The sequence below is a fragment of the Exophiala aquamarina genome, assembly GCF_000709125.1.
Source record: "Exophiala aquamarina CBS 119918 chromosome Unknown aczIA-supercont1.1, whole genome shotgun sequence".
Lineage (NCBI taxonomy): Eukaryota > Fungi > Ascomycota > Eurotiomycetes > Chaetothyriales > Herpotrichiellaceae > Exophiala > Exophiala aquamarina.
This window is the reverse complement of record NW_013550587.1, coordinates 3,649,198-3,670,071: the sequence shown is the minus strand read 5'-3', so window position 1 is coordinate 3,670,071 and position 20,874 is coordinate 3,649,198. Positions and strand designations below refer to the sequence as shown.

Sequence of the window (20,874 nt, the reverse complement as noted above, 5' to 3'; positions counted from 1 at the left end):
AGCAGTCCTTGCTAGGTTTATTGCACAAGCTACACTCGACACTTCTCCCGACCCAAAATGCTAATCAAGTACGGCCTGCCCTCATTCCAAAGCCAAAGACCCTGAGCCAGGAAATCCAAGCTGACTTGGTATTGCAGAGTTCGGACATTGACCGGCAAGGAAATCGAGCTTGATATTGAACCTGACTACAAGGTATCCTTTTGCGTCCCCTCCCCCGCGACTACGCGAACTCTCAGACTACTGCCAACTCTCCCTCCCTCTGTGCATAAAGGGTGGGAAACATCCATCCATCCATCGACGCGACCTTAAGTAAGCGCGCGAACGCAACACTGACCAGACTTTGTGCCACAACAGGTATCGAGAATCAAGGAGCGCGTGGAAGAAAAAGAAGGAATACCACCGGTCCAACAGCGCCTCATCTATGGTGGTAAACAAATGTTCGTCTACCCCACCCCGTCTCGTGCAGTCTGCTCTTCAAAGTCTCTGTGATAAACAATCACTCATCTATCTGCAGGGCTGATGAAAAGACTGCGGAAGACTATGGCCTAGAAGGCGGTAATACCTTACACTTGGTTCTTGCCTTGAGAGGCGGTAGACGGTGACGTGACCTGGTGACGAATGCCACAAGAGATACGAAACAGTGTATGATGGATGGGGATGAGAGCGAGAGAGCATGAGCATGAGCACATGGCGTTTTACAAATTCCGATTTTCATTCATCTTCGTTCACGTGGCTGTGGTCAAAATAATGCCAATCAGAACCATAGGGAGGAGGAACGGTTTTATATTAGATGTTTTCCGAGAGAGCGTCGGGGATAAATTCTAAGCCGTTACGAGCTACAAGGTAAATGGCGAGGTTTCCCTGTGTTTTGAGCTGATGCACAAAATGTCCTTGGCCGGCAAACCTTTCTCCTTCCAGACTCAGTGGTGGCGCGAATCCAAAAGCCACCTGGGGCATGTCAGGCCAGAATCTCCGCGACACGAATCCCTTCGAAAGCCGCTCTAAGATATACCGGGCGGTCTTGCAACCTTCTTAGATGATGCAACAAAGAGTGATGGCGGTTGCTTCCTCTTCAATGTGTTTGACAGGGGTGCCACTCTCATGGGACTGGACGATCGAGGTCTCTCGAGGTCATTGAGTACCCCCAGTAAACTGGATGAGGCCTTCGGCGCCTGAGGCTCTGCGTCGTCAGAATCTTCGAGAAAATCGGCTGTTAAATCTGCACCTGCTGCTTCCCTTTCGTTCCCCCCTAGTTTCGGCGCACCATTTTTGAGTGCCCGCAGCCTTGCTTCTCGATCAACCGTAAGATCGTAAGGAGCACTAGCCGGCCGCTCAATGGGTTTGCGTCCGTGTAAAGGTGGTCGAGGGGCCCGGGCTTGTGCCTTGGGTGGAGGAGAGGTCTGGGGATTTGGCGTAGGCCGCTTCTTGAGATCTTCCACAAACTGCATGGGCGGTTTGGCAACAGTGGTGGCTCGCTTCTTCAACTCGTGCATGGGTTTGTTCATCTTGGAGGCATGTGCGTCTCTGGCCTCTTTCCGAATCTTCTCCATCAGCGTCATTTTGCTTGCACCTTTGCTGCCCGTTTTCCCACTGATGTAATTGTGATAAATTCTGGCTCGCCGTGCGGGCTGATGGGGTAGTATGGTTCTTGTAGTCATCTGAGCGATGTTCTGCTCCTTCTCGTTCTTGATGTTGGTCAGTGCTGCCTTCAGCAAGGCCTCATCGGCGATGGATTCCTCGTGCGCTTCCTTCTTCAACTTGCGGTAGACCTTGTACCAATTCTTGGGGTCTTTCGGTTCATGGCGTTTACTTTGCCAGTCGGGAATGTCGCGCTTTATAAAACCCAGCCATATCTCTGCGTCTTTGCCAATGATTTGAGGGGAGTTCTGTTCGAGTTGGTACTGTCGTAATTTGTCAGTTAGACGAACAGCCTATGCGAGAGTGACAGTCGATGGTGGGGGACTGACCAATTTCTCCGGACTTTCGACTTTCAATAGCATCGGTCTGATAAGTTCATATCTCAAATCGCCGATATCTGTGATCCTTGCGCTGTAACGAGTACAAGCGCGGCGGGCCATATCGACCAGGCTGTCGGCCCCGATGATTTGTGCCATGATGACCGAGAGCTTGCACTCAAGGAGCTTCAGACCAGCGTGGAGGAGAAAGATATAGTAGTTTTGGAATTCTTTGCGCAAGTTGAATGTCTCATTTGGAAGTAACAATCAAAGACTTTTGAATCTACGGGGAACAGGTAACTCATACAGAGCAGTCATGTAGCGAAGGGGGGGGGGGGGGGGCAGACGGGTTAGATCGAGGTGTTAGCTGAATTTATGTTTTGTGGATTCCGCGGGAGGGGTGACTGTGACTCGTACTCGTGGGCTGCTGTACCGGTATGTACTCTGTACGAGTAGCAAGGGTAGACTCTGGCTGTTTCCGGCCGCAGCCTCATCACGTGAGGACACTAGCTTGCTACGGCAGAGCATATCTACAGGATCTTGTATCCGTCAATTCAAATTGACTCGGAGATAGTGGTCTCTCACTTTTCTGATATCGTAATACAATGGCCGCATTTGCCGTGCTAGAACAAGCTGAAGAAGGTAAGTTTCAGCCTCTCAATCTATTAATCTTCCCATAACTTACTCTCCTCACAGACAAGCTCCATGCTTCACGTCTTTTGGGTATCGAAGAGCGGCCCTTCAAACGGATCACTAAACGTCTACTCGGGCCTTCCAACCCTATCAATTCCTTCTTCGCTCGTTCCTCGGATGCTACGGGCGATGAAGCCGAGAATACCGACCCAGAACTCAAGCACCAGCAGTTTGTCCAGAATATCCAACGCTTTCGCGAGGAAGTAATCCTTGATTTCGCCGCTTTTGAAAGCAGCATTGCTCGCATCCAATATCTTCGGGCCGCCAATGAGCGTGAACGAGAGCGCTATGCGGCGGAAAAATTGAAAATCGAAGCCACTGCTGATGAAGTGCGGAACAACACTGCCAATCTCAGAGTCCAACTAGATGAGGCGCAGAAGACGCTGGCTATCAGAAAAACATATGATGTCCTTGCCGACAGGATCACCAAGAACGCCTCCTTGAAAACCCGTGACGAACAGCATGTCAATATCGAGAAGCTTAAGGCAGAGATCGAAGAACTTGAACGCGAATCTCAAGAACATAATCAGGCCTGGCAGGAGAGGAGAGAGCAGTTCAATCGAGTGGTGAATGAAAGCCAGCGGTTGAGGAGAGTAATCAGAGATGAGAAGGAGCCAGAAAAGGATGAAGAAGCTACTGAACAGGATGATGAGAATCTACTGGGTACGGACCGAGAACGAGATGGTCTATCCAATGCAGGGACCCCACGAATGATGGATGATGCGCCTACACCTCTTCTGGGCCATCATGGCGGTGTGACACCGAGGTCTAATCTCGGAAGTACAACGCCGAGGCGAGGCGATGACATGGAGATGAACGGCCTCGGCAGCTCTGACGCTCCTCCGAAGGTCGTCGTGGACAAACCAGCTGACGAGATGGACATGACATAACAAAACCGGGAGTCTGTACTTTATCCCCACGGATAGCTAATGGCTCTCTTGAAAGAGCGCCTATTTCAAAAGCGAAGCAAACCATCGAAGCAAGGAGCGAGTGTGTACTTTCTCTACGACAACCAAGCGTCGAATACAAGCAAGGCTGTTCCTAAAATCCTTTGGTCCTTTGTCAAGTCCCTCAATGATTTGCTGGACCCACTGCTTTTTTCAGTAAAATGATCAGCCTGCGGAAGGGCGCCCCTCAACCGGGTCATTTGTGGTCTGGTAGCGTTACCTGGAATGTGGGCCACTTTAGTCGTTTCGACACTCGCCAGCCAGAATCGGCAACTTATGTCTCCATGCTATCTCTTCGATGGGGCTAACAACTCCCATGCTACCCTCAAGTCCTTTCCCCTTGCAGGGTATCTATAGGGCGGGTTGAAGCAATCTCACCTCCCATGACGGCACCCAAGCGTCCTGCATTGTCCTCTGGCGAGAGTCGCAATTGAGAAGTTGGCAACTCCAGTTCAAACTCTACTGGGCGAAACTTCGGTGGAAAGATCCTAAGTCGCAGCCACCTTACTTCTGCTCGGCGCCGGCAATTGGATCGTCCTTCTGTGCCTCCTTAGCCGACTTCAAGGTCTCCATAGCATTGTTGCGTTCTTCGTCTGTGGTTGCGTTGTCCTGTGATGCTACAGTTACTCCATTTGATCACCAACGTGAGATAGATTTTCAGGACGCACCAAAAGACTCTCCAGCTTCTCCCTTGCGCTGGTGATGCGTTCCCGGACTGCTGGTATCACGGCTTTCGTCTCCTCCAGTGCTTTTCGCTGTTGCGAATCAAAGTATTAGCCTTCGAGACATGCTTATAGTCCAATAAATAGTCAATGATCATCGTAACAGCCTTCGTTGCAGACGCTCGAACACTGCCTCCTTCACAAGGACGAGATCCATTTAGGAATCAATTTCGCCCTCTCTCTGCCCGCCTAGCAACGTAGCGGACTTCCCTGATGTTCGCGACGAAATAGGAAAAGGAAAAGCAACAGCAAATCAAGGCAAAGCAAGTACATACTTCCTGTTTCAGCTGGAACTCCTCATTCCCGTCACTATCACCGGTGCTGCCGGGAGCTTGGTTTTCCAATTTCGCAATCCGCGCCTCTTGTTGCTCTTGCTCTTTGAAATACGACTTTTCCTCCTTGAGCAAGCGCTGGAGCGAGGATGTCGCGATTTGGACTTGGCTGGGTGCCATGATATTGTTGTGTGCGAAAATACAGAGAATTAGGAGTAAACGTGGGGTGTGGGAGCATTCCACAGTTATAATTTTGAAACTTGCGCTGCGTTGCGTTGTCTACTGTAATGTTTGGTGTTTTGACGAAGTTACTGATGAGTATGACGTCTGGGGCCTTGCAGAGGAAGGGGGAGCCAGCACGACGGCGCGAGAGTTGGTGGGCTTGGCGCGTAGAACGCCACTCCCAGGCTGCAGCTTGGGTCGGGTACATACTCGTAGGTATCTATGCTTTTGACTACACACACCACCTACGGAGTACAGCAGACATCTATGTGGCTCTCTCTACTTGCATAGCTCACTGTACGACGGGTAGATTTTGGAGAGCTGGTGAAGTTTGCTACTATATCTGGTGCACGCGAACCTCTTCCGCAGGATCTCTAATAGCACAGATCCACGCAACTCAAAATCACTCCGAATTGCGGCTGGTTCGTGATTTTCGCACGATACCTGTATGGTAAGCCTTGAGAACGACATTGTAGTCAGAAGCGTCTAGCTTAGCAGCGTCTCCATCCGCTTCTGGTCTGGAATCGCGCAATTTCTAGTCGGCAATTGACCACGTTCTGGCGACGTCAAATCAAGCCACGGGTTGACCAAGCACTCGGAAGGGATCGCCCAAAAAATCATGCGAGTGGCGCATCCAATGATGACAAAGATGGTCGTGGATGCGTCAAGAGAGGCCGATGGCACATGCAATGGGCTGTCCCATCCAGGTGCCTTGTTTAGGATTCCAGCCTACGTAAGCAAAAGTCCCGGCCGAGTTCACATGAGCAGGGCGCAACGGTACAGGATTTCGAAACCCTATACCACAAAACTTTTGTTAAGGTATAAATGAGGACAACCCTGTCGCTTCTGTAGGTTGAAATCATAATACCACTCTTGTCAAGTTTATGACTTTCGAGCTCTTATCGAAAACCACATCTTCCCAACGCAATCCTATTATGAAGGCAATCACCATCACAAACTGGGGTGCTCCCGCCACTTTCACAGCCGATCATCCTTCACCTCCTGCTCCATCATCAGACCAAGTCACCCTTAAAGTTCTCGCCGCCGGACTCCATCAACTCGTTAGAGGCCAAGTCACCGGCACCCACTACAGCACTAAAACTGCAACTCTCCCTTATATCCCGGGTGCCGATGGCGTTGGCACCACACCCGATGGCCAAACCGTCTACTTCAACAGCATCTCCCAGGGAGGAGCCTTTGCGGAAACCATAAACGTTCCCAAAGTTGCAATCACTCCCGTTCCTTCTGGAGCCAGCCCTGTTCAAATAGCCGGTTTGGTCAATCCTGGGATGAGTTCTTGGATGGCGCTCAGGACTCGAACCGAAGGCCTCCGACCAAATTTCACAGTCGCCATCGTCGGAGTTACAGCCATCTCGGGCAAGGTTGCCGTTCATTTCTCCCGCAGCTTGGGTGCCGGGCGAGTGATCGGTCTTGCCAGAAACGCAAAGGAGCTGGCCGCCATTGACCTGGATGAACGGATCGTTCTGAACGACAATCCCGAACAAACCGATTACTCGTCCCTTGGTGATGTTGATGTTATCCTTGATTATCTTTGGGGACCCAATATTCTGGCCTTATTCAAGGCCTTGAAGTCCTCGGTGCCTACTCAAGTTGTGCAGATCGGAACACTGGCAGGACAAGAGATTCCTCTCTCCGGAGCGATACTGCGTGAGAAGAATATTACAATCAGGGGCTCGGGCCCTGGAGCGTGGTCTTTCCCCCAATTTGGCAAGGAACTACCCTCCCTCTTGGATGCCGTGAGCAAATTGCCAAATTTGGATCTGAAAGAACGGAACTTGGAGGACGCCGAGGCTGCATGGGGGGCAAAGAAAGATAGGACGGTTTTTGTTCCCTGACTGCTTGGCGAGAAAACTTGCTGTCCTTCCAAAAGTCGTTGGATGAAGTTTTAGAAAATGATATGCAGTCGACCTGTCTCGCGTCTTGATCACCTTCAGCGTCTTCCTTCGTAGTCTTTACCTGAGCAATCCGTTCGTCCTGTCCACTAAGCCCCCACCTCTACCTGCACCCATATACATCTTACTGTCGTAGTCTCTAATAAACCCATCTCACTCTCCGTTCGAAGACTGGCATCTTGGAGCTTAGTACGCACTGCAAATTCGTCCGGGCGTAGTGTTCTCATCGTGGCAGTCTCTTTTGAGTCGGGTTCTGGACTACGCCAGCCAAGATCCCACTTTCCCGTTTCACCAGTAGGATCATGGTCCGGCCCAGGCAATTGCGGCAATCCACGTTTGAACCACGGCTTCTTTTGAGGTCTTTCAGGTAATCCGGGAGTAGACTGCGGCGTCAATCGGCATTCGAATTGAACCCTTGGCTCGTGCCGCTCGCTCAACGGGTCCTGCTGTGGGGATTTCCCTGAAAGCTCTCGGTGCAGAAGGGTGTCAAGCTCCTGGACTACAGACGCCTGGGTCCAGAAATTGGCGCCATTATCCTCACCGGACAGATATATTACAGTACCGGTGGTGGAAAGGCTCTGGAAAGGAGGAGCTACCACATTTGCAGCACTCAGCTCTGTGCGCGTAGAGGGTAATGAGCCCGAGGGAATAATGAGGATCGTCAAGTTATTGACAGCGTTGGCGAGATATGAGGAGAAGCACGGAAGGATGTGTGAATCAATCAGAGATTGGAGTCGCCGGGTCCGTTCGTGTCGAATCATTGAAGTTATTGATGAGGTACCGCCGGATGGTGATTTTTCTCTCGCCAAGCGTGCCTGTGAGACAGTACTAGTCCAGGTATTTGAGCTGATCGAGTCCTCATAACTAGGAACTGGATCCGCATCCTCAAATTGGGGGAAGGTAGCTTTTGACATTGGTACAATAGAATATGTTCTTGTTGTTCGTCTTTGGAATGATGATTGAGGTGTTGGAAGCATGTGCCTGAGACAACTAGGGAGTCGATAATGGTCAGTGAAATCCAATGCTTTTACCTTCCACGCAGTCACATTTGGAGAAGGGGGTATGGACTGCGGGAGATAGGAGGGGGCCTGGAGCCTCAGCCTGGTCGTGAGTTCTGAAAATTGATGAGAATGTCCTCGATCAATACTCTAGACTGAGTACTTTGGACCCTAACTAGGATTGTGAGGAATATTTTTGCTAAAAGTCGCAAGGTCAATTTGCTATCGATTTTGGGAAGGACTAGCTGTAACGAAACCGGTGACTGCGAGTCGCATGAGGGACATCGACAAGAGTACAAAGTCGCTCCACTATATCGATTGACAACTATTGCTTTCGAATTCCGCCTTAGCAAACCAGATAGCCCATTAGGCACCGTGGCACAGTGACAGCTGAACCGAACCGAGCCGTTAAGGATTGCATCCAGAAAGTAAGCTGGGTGTCCAGAAGCTTTCCACACACTCCTACTCGGTAGACTCCTCTCCGAATCCGAGTACGTAGTACGATAACCTCAATAGTCCGTGAGTGAGAAGGTGATCTGCATCGATGACGGAGATGATCAAGTGACAGCAAGGCAAGGGGGAATGGCCCGGAATGAGAGTCCTACACCACGTGCAATGGTTTGGAGAACAATGTACCGTGGGAACTTGGGAGGTCAGGCTGATTTGTGCTGCGCCTCGTGTCCAAACATCTTAGTGAGCTACTGTACCAAGACCCCGCACTAGTGCTACGCGGCGAATCTCCACTTGCAAGTGATCATTGGACAACTCCGAGTGGTCTAACCAGGCATTGCAGGCTAGCAAGGTTTATCCTAACTCCACTAAAGACAGGCTGTACTCATGGAGTAGTTCTCTCGTCTTCAGTGTTGCGCCCCATTATTAAATAGCAGAGCTCCGTCTTGCCGTGAGACTTCGTTTGCTCCACGGAACTATGTTTCGTAGACTGTGAAAGTTGACCCATCTCCAAGAAAACGAGACAAGAATCGCCTACGCCCTCCATGCCGAATATCCGAGAGTATTCACGGCATATTTCTTGGACCCCACCGTTAGGAAATGCGCATTGTCTTAGTTACTACTGTACATGCCAATCCCGCAAGGCAGATAAGAAGAATCAATAGTATTAACGATTAGGAAGCCCCCCACCGGTGGAATGCCTGATTGGTATCCGCGTGACCTTTGACCGGACCCATCTTGGAGCGGAAATATTCTGGAAGCCGTGATGGAAGGCTTTCTGACTGGTCAACTGCTTTCATGTATGGGTCTTTCTGCTCAGTCGGCATTGAGAATGACTCTTAATTGTCTCTTGGAAGTCAATTACTGACTAGCACATGGTATCTAGGGCATGATCTGATTGGATATCCAACGAAGGCAGCCTCGCGCCGGGGCATCAGTCGGTACCTTGGAGGCTCAGGATCCATGTTTATCACATACCTTTTCAAACTAACCACCTAGGAAGAGGAGGCTGAGCCTGAACCTCCTGTATAAACTATACAAGTTTCGTGTATATAATTGTACATCACCACCTACTTGTTTGCATCTCCTTTCTTTCCCATCAATCACTTTGAGACACAGAATCCTTTTGTGTCATATTCAACCTCCTAGACTAACTTTCATTCCTTCCTCTTTGTCACTTGCATCAGTCGTTACTTGTTCTCTTCCCACGTCCTATCTTTCTGACCTTTGACCCTATACCGACTCATTTCTAACCAAATCCAACCTCAAAATGTGGTACCACATTTCGGATGCGAGCGAATATCTCGTCGTCACTGGTGCTGGCGTCGAGGATGTCCGAATTGTGAAGAAAGCCTTCGTTTATCCATGGCAACGGGTCGCCCGCATTTCCGTTTCCCCCTTTGATTTTTCTCTCAACCTCCAGGCCATGACCATTGAGAAGCTGCAGTTTGCTCTTCCGGCGGTATTCACTATCGGTCCCGACAATAAGCCTGAAGCTTTAAAGAAATATGCCCTCCTTTTGAGTGGAAATCCCGATGGCACGCCGGGGAACTCTACTAGGAAGGCGGGTGAGGTAATTGTCCCAACGCAGAGAGGCCATGTTCAAGACATTGTCAAGGGCATCATCGAGGGTGAGACAAGAGTCATTGTCAGTTCCATGACCATGGAGGAAATTTTCAAAGAGCGGCAGGTATTTAAACAAAAGGTATGGTTACAAACTTGCTGGCCCCCGGATCCAAAAGCTGATGTCCCCTCTCTAGGTTATTGAGAATGTTCAGAAGGAACTCGACCAGTTCGGCCTTTGCATCTACAATGCCAACGTTAAAGAACTCCAAGATACCCCTGGCTCGGAGTATTTCGCATTCCTGTCACGGAAAGCCCATGAGGGCGCCTCGAACCAAGCACGTATTGATGTGGCTGAGGCCCGCATGCGCGGCGAGATTGGCGAAGCTGGCAAGAAAGGGCACACCAAACAGGAAATCTCCAAGATTGAAGCCGAGACGGCCGTCCTAGAAACCAAACGGAAAGCTGATAAAGCACAGGCAGACGCTGAGCTCACAAACAAGCAGACCGATTTGGACATGGGCATTCAGATCGCACAGATCAGGGCTCGCAGAGCCGCCGAAGCACGCGATGCAGAGTTGCAGAAAGACGTCGAGATGAAAAAGGCGGCAACTGAGCTCGAAAGACTTCGTGCGAAGGACCTGGTTAGAGCCCAAATCTCAAAAGAGACTGCTCAGCAGGATGCAGATGCTCAGTTCTACCGTGAATCCAAATCTGCCGATGCCAAAGCATACGCCGAAAAGCTAGACGCCGATGCCCAACTCTTCACGCAGCAGCGACAGATTCAAGCCGCGGTTGAGCGGCAGATGAAAGAGGCCGATGCCATGTATCATGCAAAGATGAAGGAAGCAGAGGCGACCAAAGCACAGGCAGAAGCATTCAAATCTCTTGCTGAGGCATTTGGTGGTCCACAAGGCCTCCTTACGTATATGATGCTTAAGGAGAACACCTATGAGAAACTGGCTCTTGCTAACGCCAAAGCTGTCCAGGGCTTACAGCCAAAGATTACCGTCTGGAATACCGGACCTGATGGAAGCGGAAGTGGAGCTGAGGCTGCGGGTCTTGCGCCAATCAAGAATCTTATGCAGAGCCTCCCACCACTCTTTAGCACAATCCAGGAACAAACTGGTATCACCCCACCAAACTGGATGCTGCAGATGCCCAAGGGCGAAGGTGCAGGATACACAGCGCAACCCACCAAACTCAATGGTCAAATGACTACCGACGACAAGCGAAAGCTGGTTAATACTAAATAGCGCTAAATGAACAGAGTAGCGTGTCAGGTAAGGTTGTCTTGATGGGCTGAGGGTTGTGTCGAGCCGCCTATACTTTTTTTCATTGCGAGCGAATGGAGGTTGTTGTGCATGCTGCTTGACTGGTTTACTGTCTTGTCCGTCGGAGCATTGAACATTTGAACGTACAAGGCCTGCAAGGCTTCAAGTGGTTGTAATTTTACTAGTCGCTTATTCCTTTTGTATAATATTACGACTGCCAGTTAATATACCACGAATGACGAAGAATTGCAAACCGAGCCTACTGATTCTTGCTTGACCAAGTTTGAGGCCTCCATTCTGCAAGTGCAGGGAATAAGGGCACACAGCAGGCCGCAAAGAGAGATGTTTCCCGTGGCTTTTACATACCTGGTCAGTCTGCCTCCTCCCACATTGATAACTCGGCAGTTTGTCAGCACCAAACCTTGAAGACAGCATCAGGAGATGGCATGAGATTTCCCTCTACACGGCTTTATCTCGAGAGATTGAACACCTTAATATTTGGGTCTCTTGCCTCGTTACAGCCTTTGCAGCCGTCGTTTGTGCCTGACTGAAGGCAGGCAGACTTTGTTTCTAAGATCAATAATGTCAACCGCGGTGTTCCCCGAATGCATTGCTAGTTTCTTGTCACCCTAGTGCCCACCATGGTGCGTGAATCTCTCGCGCTAGGTACTAGGGTAGATTGCCTCGGAGATGACGGTACGAATACGTGGGCTGACTGACTGATGGGCTCCAAAATCACAGTGTTACTTTTCAAGAGAGATTTTTCGATGGCGGGTCAGCCTTGGACAAGGCTGTAACGGTGGATGATTTGGTTCACTGGGATACTGCTCAGCTGGTGGGTCATGGGCACGAGGCCATGGGGGGGCTTTCGGTGAGGCTGCATCGAGGGAGAGAAGCCAAGAGAACACAATGGCCCAACGATTCTGGGATCATAAGGTCTATTATTCTCTAGACTTGTCGAAATAGATGGATATGTACATTATCATCAACATGATGTGATTTCTCTTTCGTTTTCCTCCGGTGTCGTACGTGATTTCTACTCCAGGCCGACATCTGCATGACGCTCCGAAACTACGTACAAGGTCGCTTTATATTGAATGGAAATGAGTTCTTCTTGCGATTCCCACGTGTAGGATAGGATTTCATGGACAGATCTGGTCTTCCCGTCTATCATGCATATAAAGGTTGAGTGCGACTTCGAGCCACAGGAACTTTGCGAGCAGCAATCGAGAGGCTCTACAACTTGGCTTTGTCGCCGACTTCGCCGATCTTGAGTTTCGCTGCGTATTTTTTGAGGACTGATTCGTTATGATACTATTGCGCCGTAAGTAAAATAATCCAGCATTGGCTCCATACGTTTCCCATCGTCTCGACTCTCGAAGCCGATCGACGCACGGGGGATACAAACATACCTTCCAAAATTGTTTACTGGCGTCTTTGCCCGCGACTCTCTTCAAAATCTTCGCGCCACCGGGATGTTCATCCACGAAGTTTGTCACATCATACACGGTGCCATCGACAATAATGTAGAGTTCTTTCGCCTTCTGGTCGTGCTTGGCGACATCTGCTGCGGTGAATACTTTCGACATCTTGTAGAGGAGGCGGGGCCTGAGTTGAGGCAGATGAGGTGGATATTAGGGTCAAGTTGAAGATCAAGGGAGTCCGCGAATTGAAGAGTGCCGAGAAGGAGGCCAGACGATGGGGTGATCTAGGTTTTGGATAGGATCTGCGCCGAAATTGACAGATAAGGGGTAATACGGGCAATTGACGCTTTGCAGGTAATAGTCGCTCTCAGACTGGTGTACACACGTTGCGGGAAAGTCAGTTCCTAATCTAGATGAAAAACGAAAGGAAAAGGTGGAATGAGAGGATTTAACAATCGGTGGACTTGATGACTATCGAAAGGTTTGACTGTGCCGACCACGACTTCACTGGAGAGATGCCGAGGTTCCCAAGTTGCCTGGGCCCGGGGGAGCGATGCGGGAGGACGGGGTGGTAGCCGGTCAGCCGATTTTGGTAGGATGCAATTGGATCCCCTCGAATGATGATAACTATTCCCAGCAACAATGGCGAGATGGCCTAATGTGATATTGACTCTGTAAATGTCTCTGTGGTGGGCTTCTCATCAACCCGTCGAGAATAAAACAATAATGTAAGCATCTATCTCTATGGTTGTGGTTTTGGTCTCTTGCCAGTGCATTGGCCTCTGTTGGTAAACTGTGTATTGATATTGTACGGCACGTCAATTTTCAGATCACGCAATTCTTCCTTATACAAACCCACCGGAGGAGAAGACGCCGAGCCCTCTACCTGCTGCGCCGTAGAAGATCCCCCGTAGTCTTGGGCTTCTTTCACGTCATCGCTTGTGGTGTTCGAGCTTTGGAAGTCGTGGATGTCCAGGCCAATCCCACGATACTATCTTTTCTCCTAGCGTTTGATGCTGAACAATTACTAGTCGTAAGTACTCAATACCTGGCCACTTGTGTGTCAACGCACCGAGACTTTTGGAATGGCGCCAAATGACTTCTCCCTGTCAACGCGGATCTCCTTGTCCAATGGACTTTCCATTCCTCAAATTCACCTCGGCGTTTATCTTATGTCAGGGCGTGAAGCATCCTCAGCTGTCATTTGGGCTCTGAAAGCTGGATATCGAGCAGTCGACAGTGCTCAGATGTACAGGAATGAGAAAGATTGTGGTCAAGCTATTCTATCATTCTTGAATGACAAATCCTTAAACACCACCGGGCTGACACGGGAAGACATATTCTTCACCTCTAAATTGGCTTCCAACGCGACCTATGAAGCGGCGAGGAAATCGATTTCCCAGTCTGTCAAAACAAGTGGCCTGGGCTATATTGATGTATTCCTCCTTCATAGCCCTTATGGAGGTAAGCAAGCTCGATTGTCGAGTTGGAGAGCGGTGGAGGATGCTATCAAAGATGGCGAGATCAAAATTGGCGGAGTGAGCAATTTTGGGGTCAAACATCTCGAAGAACTTTCATCATCGAAACCCCGGATCATGCCAGCAGTTAACCAGATCGAGGTTCACCCTTTCAATACGAGGACAAACATCGTCGAGGCATGCCAAAAGCTTGGGATTGTGGTGGAAGCATACGCGCCACTGGCACGGGCACTTCGTATGAAGCACCCGACGATCGTGGCTCTCTCTCAAAAATACAAGTGTACACCGGCTCAGCTGATGATCAGGTGGAGCCTGCAGCACGGATACATCCCACTGCCGAAAAGCGTGTCAAAAGAACGAATCGAAGAAAATGGAGATATTGGGAATTTTGAGATCTCGATCGAGGATGTCCAACAGATGGACAATCTAGATGAATATCTAGTTACAGATTGGGATCCGGTTGATACCGACTAGTCAAACGTGAGCATCAAAAAGGCGCTACTTTGGACGAACACTCTGCAAATTGGGGGTTGTGTCACTAGTGATGAACGCATTATTAAGACAGCCAGTGTAGGAATACATATTAACACCAGAAAATATCGCCAGTCAAGAGTCTTATGTACGCTAACTGTACACCGGCGGCAGTCGAGACAACTTTCCCACGTCATAGTGGCGCATTAGTTTGTCCATCACATGACACCGAAATAGAAAACAAAGCAGGACGATCCACAAACGATCGTTATTCCGCTAAAAAGGAAGAGAGAAATCGGGCTTTCCATATTCGGAGCAGGCGCCAACAGTCGAACTCTCAAGCTAAGGAGACCGGGCATCGGTGCAGTCCGGGTGACAGGTTTGGCAACTGAACTGCTCAGGGATTTCATGAAAGGTGGAATTTTGATGGGAATACAGGAGGAAGCAGAATCCTCTTGGATGCAAGGCACCGCTTAGTTATTGCGGAGGACCAGGACCAGGACCAGTGGCAGCGGCAGCCAGCAGCCAGCAGCATGACTACGCCGACAAAGACACGTCGATCCGAATGAATAATCAGTTGTTAGCTTGCAATCAAACCTCAAACATGCACAGAATGTCTACTCGTAAAATTCACCAACCATCAAGTGATCTCCAGACGGCGTTGACCGCAGCTTGCAGATGACGATTTGGTTAGCTCTACGTCTTCGCCGACATCATTTTAGCCCTCCATGTGCTGTATACTCGGTATTGGTTGGCCCGACTATACGAGTATTGAAGCACGCCGTACTCCGTACGGAGTGCAGGGTAGAACTGCTTGAAAGTCAGAGCTGACTATGTGCAGTGGCTTCATGGTCTTCTCCTGAATTGGGTGCTCGCCTCTCATATCTAGTTAACCGTTTGCCCAACTGAGCATCGGAGAATCTTTGGAACATTACCTACAACCACAGATGATACGAGGTAAGGTCAAAAGACCCTCGGCTGGTTGCGACCTTGATCCTTTCATACCCACAAACTTTGTGAACCAGGCGGGAGGGAGCGATTAGCGCCCGCCTTCTTTCGCCCCTCAATGGCTTCTGGAGTAACAGGCATGCGGCCACGGCCACGGCCACGGCTACGGCAAAGGGGAAGGCTTGTGCCTAAGAACTCCGTACTGGGGGCCCTGTGCCCTCGAATTCGTATCTTAGGTATGTCTACCATGCCCATGCGCACATCCCGAGGACCTACAAGCATGGAGTATTCATGCGGAGTACGAGTCCTGGGAGGGCGAAAAGGGAGCTTCTGGATAGAGTCAGATAGTCCACTTCAGCTGAGGGAGTTAGGACCCAGGGGTAGAGGTGCTGAGTCGTGAATTTCTTCCGTGACGCTCAGAAATGGACCGTCATCTGTCCCCAATTTCCCTCTCGGCAGCACTCATGCCGACGATCAAGAGATGAAGTGGTCAGCCCAAGCGCAAACAGGGTGCTTACGGTGTGCAAACTTGAACGTCGTGTAGCGTCCAATATGCCACAGGGCCAACAAGTGGAAACGCCAGAGAATGATCCTCTTCAGTCCTCGACCGGTCGGTTAGGCCTCAGATTGGTCCCCCCCCTTTGCGTGCATGGGCCGTTGTGAACTTATGATACGGAGATGCACATACTTGGTATTCAGGGGTGGGTTCTTGCCCTATTGCGGCTGCTTACTCAGTTGATGCCGCCTGGGAACGCCCTGGTCCAAGCAAAAGCCTTGCTTCCTTAGCTTCAAACAGCTGTCATAATCCCCCGTCATTGCTGCGGAGTTCAAGCGAGCGGCGAACGATAGGTACGAGTGCCACATATGTACTGTGCTACCGAGTACTCAGTACCTATACCTGTCTTGAAGGCGATGCTTTGATGACTGGGTCCTTCCCATCCTTACTCTGCCTCTATCTCCTCACTTCTACTTCGTACGGATTACCGGTATAGAAGTCAAAGTCATGACTGTCAATACCACCTCTCGCCACCTGGTGTATCGTTAGTGCTGTCATTGTACCATAAGGGCGAGTCACTCTGTCCATCTATGGTACCCTGTATTCGGGATATACTCGTACAACCCTAGGCCCTACCTCGTAGCTAGGGCCTCTACAGCCTAAAGCCTAAAGACTACAGCCCTGACAGCCCCTAAGCTTCGTCGCCCAAGCTCACATACTCGTACAGTACATCCTTTACCCACCTACTCTGCCGTCTCGTATCCCCTGCTATCCACCCACCAAATACTCCGTCGACGGGTCGCTCATAGCACTCCGTACTACGCCCAACGCCAACACTAAACACGAAAACTCAGAACCCCGGCTCCGGTCCCATGCGCTGTCGATTCGAGACTACTAGCTAACGGCTAGTCTCCTGCCGCAATTGAGCCTGCCTACCAGGTAGAGATTGGCTGGCAATTTGTTGCACTCAACGATTCGTCTGTTCGCTCGTTGGATTGTGGAGCGATGCCGCCCGATGATAACTACCAAAAACTGCCCCTCCGCATGTTTAAGCAACGGCGCCCTGCAAACACTACAAACCTGCGTCGATCTCCTCAATCCCTTCCACCTCGTCGTTGGTTTCTCTCACCTACGCCACCGTATTTCCCACGGCCGTCCCCCGTCCCCCATCGCTCTTTTGCCACTCCTGCGTCCTGAATAGTCCTGATCAGGTAACCCGCAAGAACCACCCACGAATCGTCTTCCATTCTCCCATTCTATCTGCGATACCATTTTTGTTGCCTCTCCATAATCTACGAGATCCTCAATCTCCAGGCCGAGCCGTTTCTTCGAAAGGATGATGTTCCTTGTAGCCAGTTGGTAGTAGTAACACCTGTGGCAACCCAAAGACCTGCTCTATACTACCTATGCACCTACGAACCATCCACTCGCTCACCCTCGGCCTGCATATTTATCAGCCTTGTTCTCAACGCTTTCGAGTTATTCGGTCCATTTGCTGGCAATTAGGGCGACCTGTCACCATTTTGATATCAGTTGTGGCAAACACATAGATACTCTAGACCGTGTTTACCGTGCCGAACGTCCAACTCCATCATCCTATTCCATCACGGATCTCCACTGTTGCAGACGCCTTTGCGACGGGACGAGGTACTCGAAGCATCGCGATAATCTCCCCCGGCGCAGCCTAAGCGTCATCTGGAACATTCCTCACTTTGTCCCTTCGGACAAGGTGGTGACGAGATGGACTTCTCTTACTTCACCTCTGCTCCTCAGCCATACCAATTCTTCGGTGGGATCCAACATACACCATCTGCATCACATGCCCCGCAGTTGGATGATTTCCGGACCGCTCCATCAACTGTAGGTATCCCAATGTATATCATCTTTCCTTGCTCTGACAAGGCGCACAGGACCAGTATGATGCTGCCTTTGCTGCATTTCAGCAGAGTTTCCACTATGATCCTTCCACCTTTTTGGCCCAGCCACATCCCGTAACAGATCAATCTCCACCAAGAAATGCTCGACACGATTCCATGATCTCAATGCCCGACGTGGACATGGCTAACGTTTCTATGCCTACGAACGATGCAACCCCAGACGATGCCGGACCTACCAGAAGTAGCAGTGAAGAGAAGGATAATTTGACCCCCCAACAAAGTCGGAGAAAGGCCCAGAACAGAGCAGCGTAAGTAATGTCGCTGTGTACCTCCTTATTCCTTGAAGACTGAACGTGATTTCTCGCAGGCAACGCGCATTCCGAGAGAGAAAAGAAAGGCACGTCAAAGACTTGGAGACCAAGCTCACCAATCTCCAGCACCAATCCGTCACTCTAAATGGCGAGAATGAGCGCCTACGAAGAGAGCTGGCAAAGATCGCCACTGAGAATGAAATCCTTCGCGCCACGTCTGGCTCCGCTTCCAATGGCCCAACTCCCTTTTTGGAGGAACCAGACGAACTAGTGGGCCCTCTAGGCTTCGTACCAACAGATGTGCCAACAAAGGGCCGCTCTCCGGCTAGCAGTGTGGCTTCTGGCATGGATTTGAGTTCTAAGTACGCCCACTTCAGTACGCTCAAAACTCTGACAGTGGACGATGAGACTGGTGAGCCAATGATGGGTTCGGGCGCCACATGGGACTACATCCAAGCACACGAACTGTTTCGAAAGGGCTTGGTAGACGTTGGCGATGTCTGTGAGCGACTCAAGAAGATGGCACGCTGCGATGGACAGGGACCGATATTCCTGGAAAGCGACATCCGACAAGCGATTGCGGAAAGTGCTGTTGCTGGGGGCCGGGATGAGTTAATCTGATCACTACGCTCAAAGCGTAACAGTTCACATATCCTGTCGTCGTTGTCCTTAACCTCGGGTACGAGACCAGTCCACTCTGAAAATTTAGCGTCGGTGTTTCTGGGAGCATGCATTTGATATTATTGATCATTGGAGGGAATGCATTTTTTGGAGGAGGGTTTGACGAAATGTGGTGTACCACATCAGATGGGGCCATTTCGTACATATACAGATGAGATCTGAGGTTAGCAATTTCTGATGATCATCAGAGTCATATTCAAGTTGTTGTCGCACGCGCGGGTACGGCTCCTCTCACCCACCCCAACCGCGAGCACTTGCTGGACTAAACCAGTTCCCATCGGTTGACAGGCGCAAGGCCGTCTGTGAGATAAGGAGAACTCCAGACAAGTATCAGCGCAGGGATTGTTGGCCCCGCAACCAGGGTACATCGTACGTGATACATACCCTTCAGCTCACCTCGCTTGCTACGCTGCAGCACAAGGCAGTGACGACGTCCGTAAGAAAATAGGAAGAGACTATTATGTTATCAGGAAGGAGAGCAGCCCACATTGCAAGGGCGAATCACTGGTATCGACGCGATTATAACAGAATCCAGGGATATCCGCAAAGGCGCTTCCTTAGAAGGAGCTTCACTTTGCATGTATTGGCTTCACCGCTATTCAATCTAGATCACGGACAAAATCCCTGAGAACTTGGCCACCCGCCAGTTCAATTACTTGAAAGTTTGGTGCTGTTAGCCGCACTAGGTTTCAACAACAAATTCATGAATTGGTGTTGGATTGGGGATCATATCATCGGCCCACGACATGCTGATGATCGTGGACTTGGGACTTTGCGTTCTAGCCCTTCCTGGCTGGTGTTACTGTCTCTCAACTGTATCTGCACCATACCGGGGAGGAAGATCCTGTGGATGACGACGCAGACAACAACCATGCTGTGAAGGGTTGGATTTGATGTTGACATCTTTCAGGATGGATCTGGTTTTGCAGGATTCGCCTTGGTATCTGTGGGGCCGTGCAAGCAAGCCTTCCAGCGCTCGTATTAAGGCCGTCGCAATATTGAAACGGTGGGAGATATATCGTAGTTCGCAGATACTCAATCCCAATCGTCATCGTCATCGTCAGCAACCGCTTCCTTCCTTGCGTTGAGCCCTTCATCACTTCCTTTGCGCCTCAAACGGACATCGTTCTCGGCAACAGCACCGACCTCAAGTAAAACCCTCTCGATATCTTCTTGATTCGTCCGTGGACCGTTCAGTTGCTGTAACGTCACAATTTGTCTTTTAATCTCACCGTCTTTGTAGAGAAGAATGGTGGGCGTATTGCGTTCCGGGTAGCCCTCGATGCACAGATCCGCGCGGATTTCGCAAAACTTAATGTCGCCGAATTTAACGGCCAACTGACGCCAGAGTTCTGTGAGGACCCGTGACTCCACGTTGGTGCCTAGGGAAGAGGTCAAATTAACCAGCACAAACGCCTTGGAACTCTCCTCGGTCACGTCGCGCGAATAATCCGGTTTTTGGAGTGGGAACACCTGGCCGTAGACGCTTTTCTTCTGCAGGGTGGACAGCTCGGCCAGTCGTTGTCGACGGTACCGCTCAAGAAATGCTGCGTCCTCTTCGTCCTCGAGGTCGTTGAGTTCGTCGAGGTCCTTGTCCTCGAGGCGGTTTTCATGTGCCCGTTTGGCCGCTTCGATAAGAGCTTCTTGGATGATTGGCTCTGGGTCTGGTGGCTTCTCCGGGATGATACCGTGTTTGCGGAGTATGTCGTTCCTACAGGCGCTGTTAATAATGATGGTCTTTTCTTGTTCTTTTTTGCGTGGTTCGGGTGGACAGACCACTCTGTGTCGGCATTTGGATTGTCCACGGGGACATTCACTGGCATGTCCATGATCGCATAGGTGGACCGTAATCCTCTCTCTTGTTATGAAGAGTTGTTGGGTTTTTGAGACGTTGGGGAAGAAAGGCGAGGCAACAGCGATTGAGCCATATAGAAATAGAAATAGAAATAGACATGGCAGTGCAGCGCTGAGTCCGAGTGCAGTGAACATCCCTCGCCTCGCCTTCTCACGTGACTGAACCGGGCTCAACTCCACACAAATTAAGTTATTGGCAAGGACACCGTAACTGACTACGGTCCATCTTCCCTCTGAACTCGAACAACAGACTTGATCCCACGAGGCTGTCGTGAACTCTCTCCGCAGACTCTGGCTACTCGGCCCATTAAGCCATCGCTCTACT

The 20,874-nt window shown here is 50.3% G+C and overlaps 12 protein-coding genes across 12 annotated transcripts; 6 read left to right on the top strand and 6 right to left on the bottom strand.

Moving 5' to 3' along the window:
- Positions 1–126: 126 nt before the first annotated feature.
- A1O9_01310 (ubiquitin-like protein 1) lies at positions 127–596 on the top strand (the record flags this gene model as incomplete). Its single annotated transcript, XM_013410469.1, has 3 exons — positions 127–192; positions 355–437; positions 515–596. Coding segments are annotated over 3 exons (231 nt in total), but the record flags the coding sequence as incomplete, so codon positions are not given.
- A 405-nt stretch (positions 597–1,001) lies between these two features.
- On the bottom strand, positions 1,002–2,114 carry A1O9_01309 (uncharacterized protein; the record flags this gene model as incomplete). Its single annotated transcript, XM_013410468.1, has 2 exons — positions 1,002–1,901; positions 1,968–2,114. The coding sequence occupies 2 exons, from the start codon at positions 2,112–2,114 to the stop codon at positions 1,002–1,004; spliced, it is 1,047 nt and encodes a 348-aa protein (XP_013265922.1).
- A 446-nt stretch (positions 2,115–2,560) lies between these two features.
- On the top strand, positions 2,561–3,538 carry A1O9_01308 (uncharacterized protein; the record flags this gene model as incomplete). Its single annotated transcript, XM_013410467.1, has 2 exons — positions 2,561–2,597; positions 2,652–3,538. The coding sequence occupies 2 exons, from the start codon at positions 2,561–2,563 to the stop codon at positions 3,536–3,538; spliced, it is 924 nt and encodes a 307-aa protein (XP_013265921.1).
- A 570-nt stretch (positions 3,539–4,108) lies between these two features.
- A1O9_01307 (tubulin binding cofactor A) lies at positions 4,109–4,356 on the bottom strand (the record flags this gene model as incomplete). Its single annotated transcript, XM_013410466.1, has 2 exons — positions 4,109–4,204; positions 4,264–4,356. Coding segments are annotated over 2 exons (189 nt in total), but the record flags the coding sequence as incomplete, so codon positions are not given.
- A 236-nt stretch (positions 4,357–4,592) lies between these two features.
- On the bottom strand, positions 4,593–4,772 carry A1O9_01306 (tubulin binding cofactor A; the record flags this gene model as incomplete). The annotated part of the gene is made up of 1 exon (XM_013410465.1): positions 4,593–4,772. A coding segment is annotated over one exon (180 nt), but the record flags the coding sequence as incomplete, so codon positions are not given.
- Positions 4,773–5,746: 974 nt separating this feature from the next.
- A1O9_01305 (uncharacterized protein) lies at positions 5,747–6,667 on the top strand (the record flags this gene model as incomplete). Its single annotated transcript, XM_013410464.1, has 1 exon — positions 5,747–6,667. One exon carries the CDS (start codon positions 5,747–5,749, stop codon positions 6,665–6,667), a length of 921 nt encoding a protein of 306 aa, XP_013265918.1.
- A 146-nt stretch (positions 6,668–6,813) lies between these two features.
- On the bottom strand, positions 6,814–7,638 carry A1O9_01304 (uncharacterized protein; the record flags this gene model as incomplete). Its single annotated transcript, XM_013410463.1, has 1 exon — positions 6,814–7,638. The coding sequence occupies one exon, from the start codon at positions 7,636–7,638 to the stop codon at positions 6,814–6,816; it is 825 nt and encodes a 274-aa protein (XP_013265917.1).
- Positions 7,639–9,442: 1,804 nt separating this feature from the next.
- Positions 9,443–10,991, top strand: A1O9_01303 (flotillin; the record flags this gene model as incomplete). The annotated part of the gene is made up of 2 exons (XM_013410462.1): positions 9,443–9,877; positions 9,933–10,991. 2 exons carry the CDS (start codon positions 9,443–9,445, stop codon positions 10,989–10,991), a joined length of 1,494 nt encoding a protein of 497 aa, XP_013265916.1.
- A 1,254-nt stretch (positions 10,992–12,245) lies between these two features.
- On the bottom strand, positions 12,246–12,598 carry A1O9_01302 (cytochrome b5; the record flags this gene model as incomplete). The annotated part of the gene is made up of 2 exons (XM_013410461.1): positions 12,246–12,323; positions 12,422–12,598. 2 exons carry the CDS (start codon positions 12,596–12,598, stop codon positions 12,246–12,248), a joined length of 255 nt encoding a protein of 84 aa, XP_013265915.1.
- Positions 12,599–13,518: 920 nt separating this feature from the next.
- Positions 13,519–14,385, top strand: A1O9_01301 (alcohol dehydrogenase (NADP+); the record flags this gene model as incomplete). Its single annotated transcript, XM_013410460.1, has 1 exon — positions 13,519–14,385. One exon carries the CDS (start codon positions 13,519–13,521, stop codon positions 14,383–14,385), a length of 867 nt encoding a protein of 288 aa, XP_013265914.1.
- A 3,498-nt stretch (positions 14,386–17,883) lies between these two features.
- Positions 17,884–18,635, top strand: A1O9_01300 (uncharacterized protein; the record flags this gene model as incomplete). Its single annotated transcript, XM_013410459.1, has 2 exons — positions 17,884–18,011; positions 18,071–18,635. The coding sequence occupies 2 exons, from the start codon at positions 17,884–17,886 to the stop codon at positions 18,633–18,635; spliced, it is 693 nt and encodes a 230-aa protein (XP_013265913.1).
- A 1,095-nt stretch (positions 18,636–19,730) lies between these two features.
- On the bottom strand, positions 19,731–20,524 carry A1O9_01299 (uncharacterized protein; the record flags this gene model as incomplete). Its single annotated transcript, XM_013410458.1, has 2 exons — positions 19,731–20,406; positions 20,472–20,524. The coding sequence occupies 2 exons, from the start codon at positions 20,522–20,524 to the stop codon at positions 19,731–19,733; spliced, it is 729 nt and encodes a 242-aa protein (XP_013265912.1).
- Between the last annotated feature and the right edge of the window lie 350 nt (positions 20,525–20,874).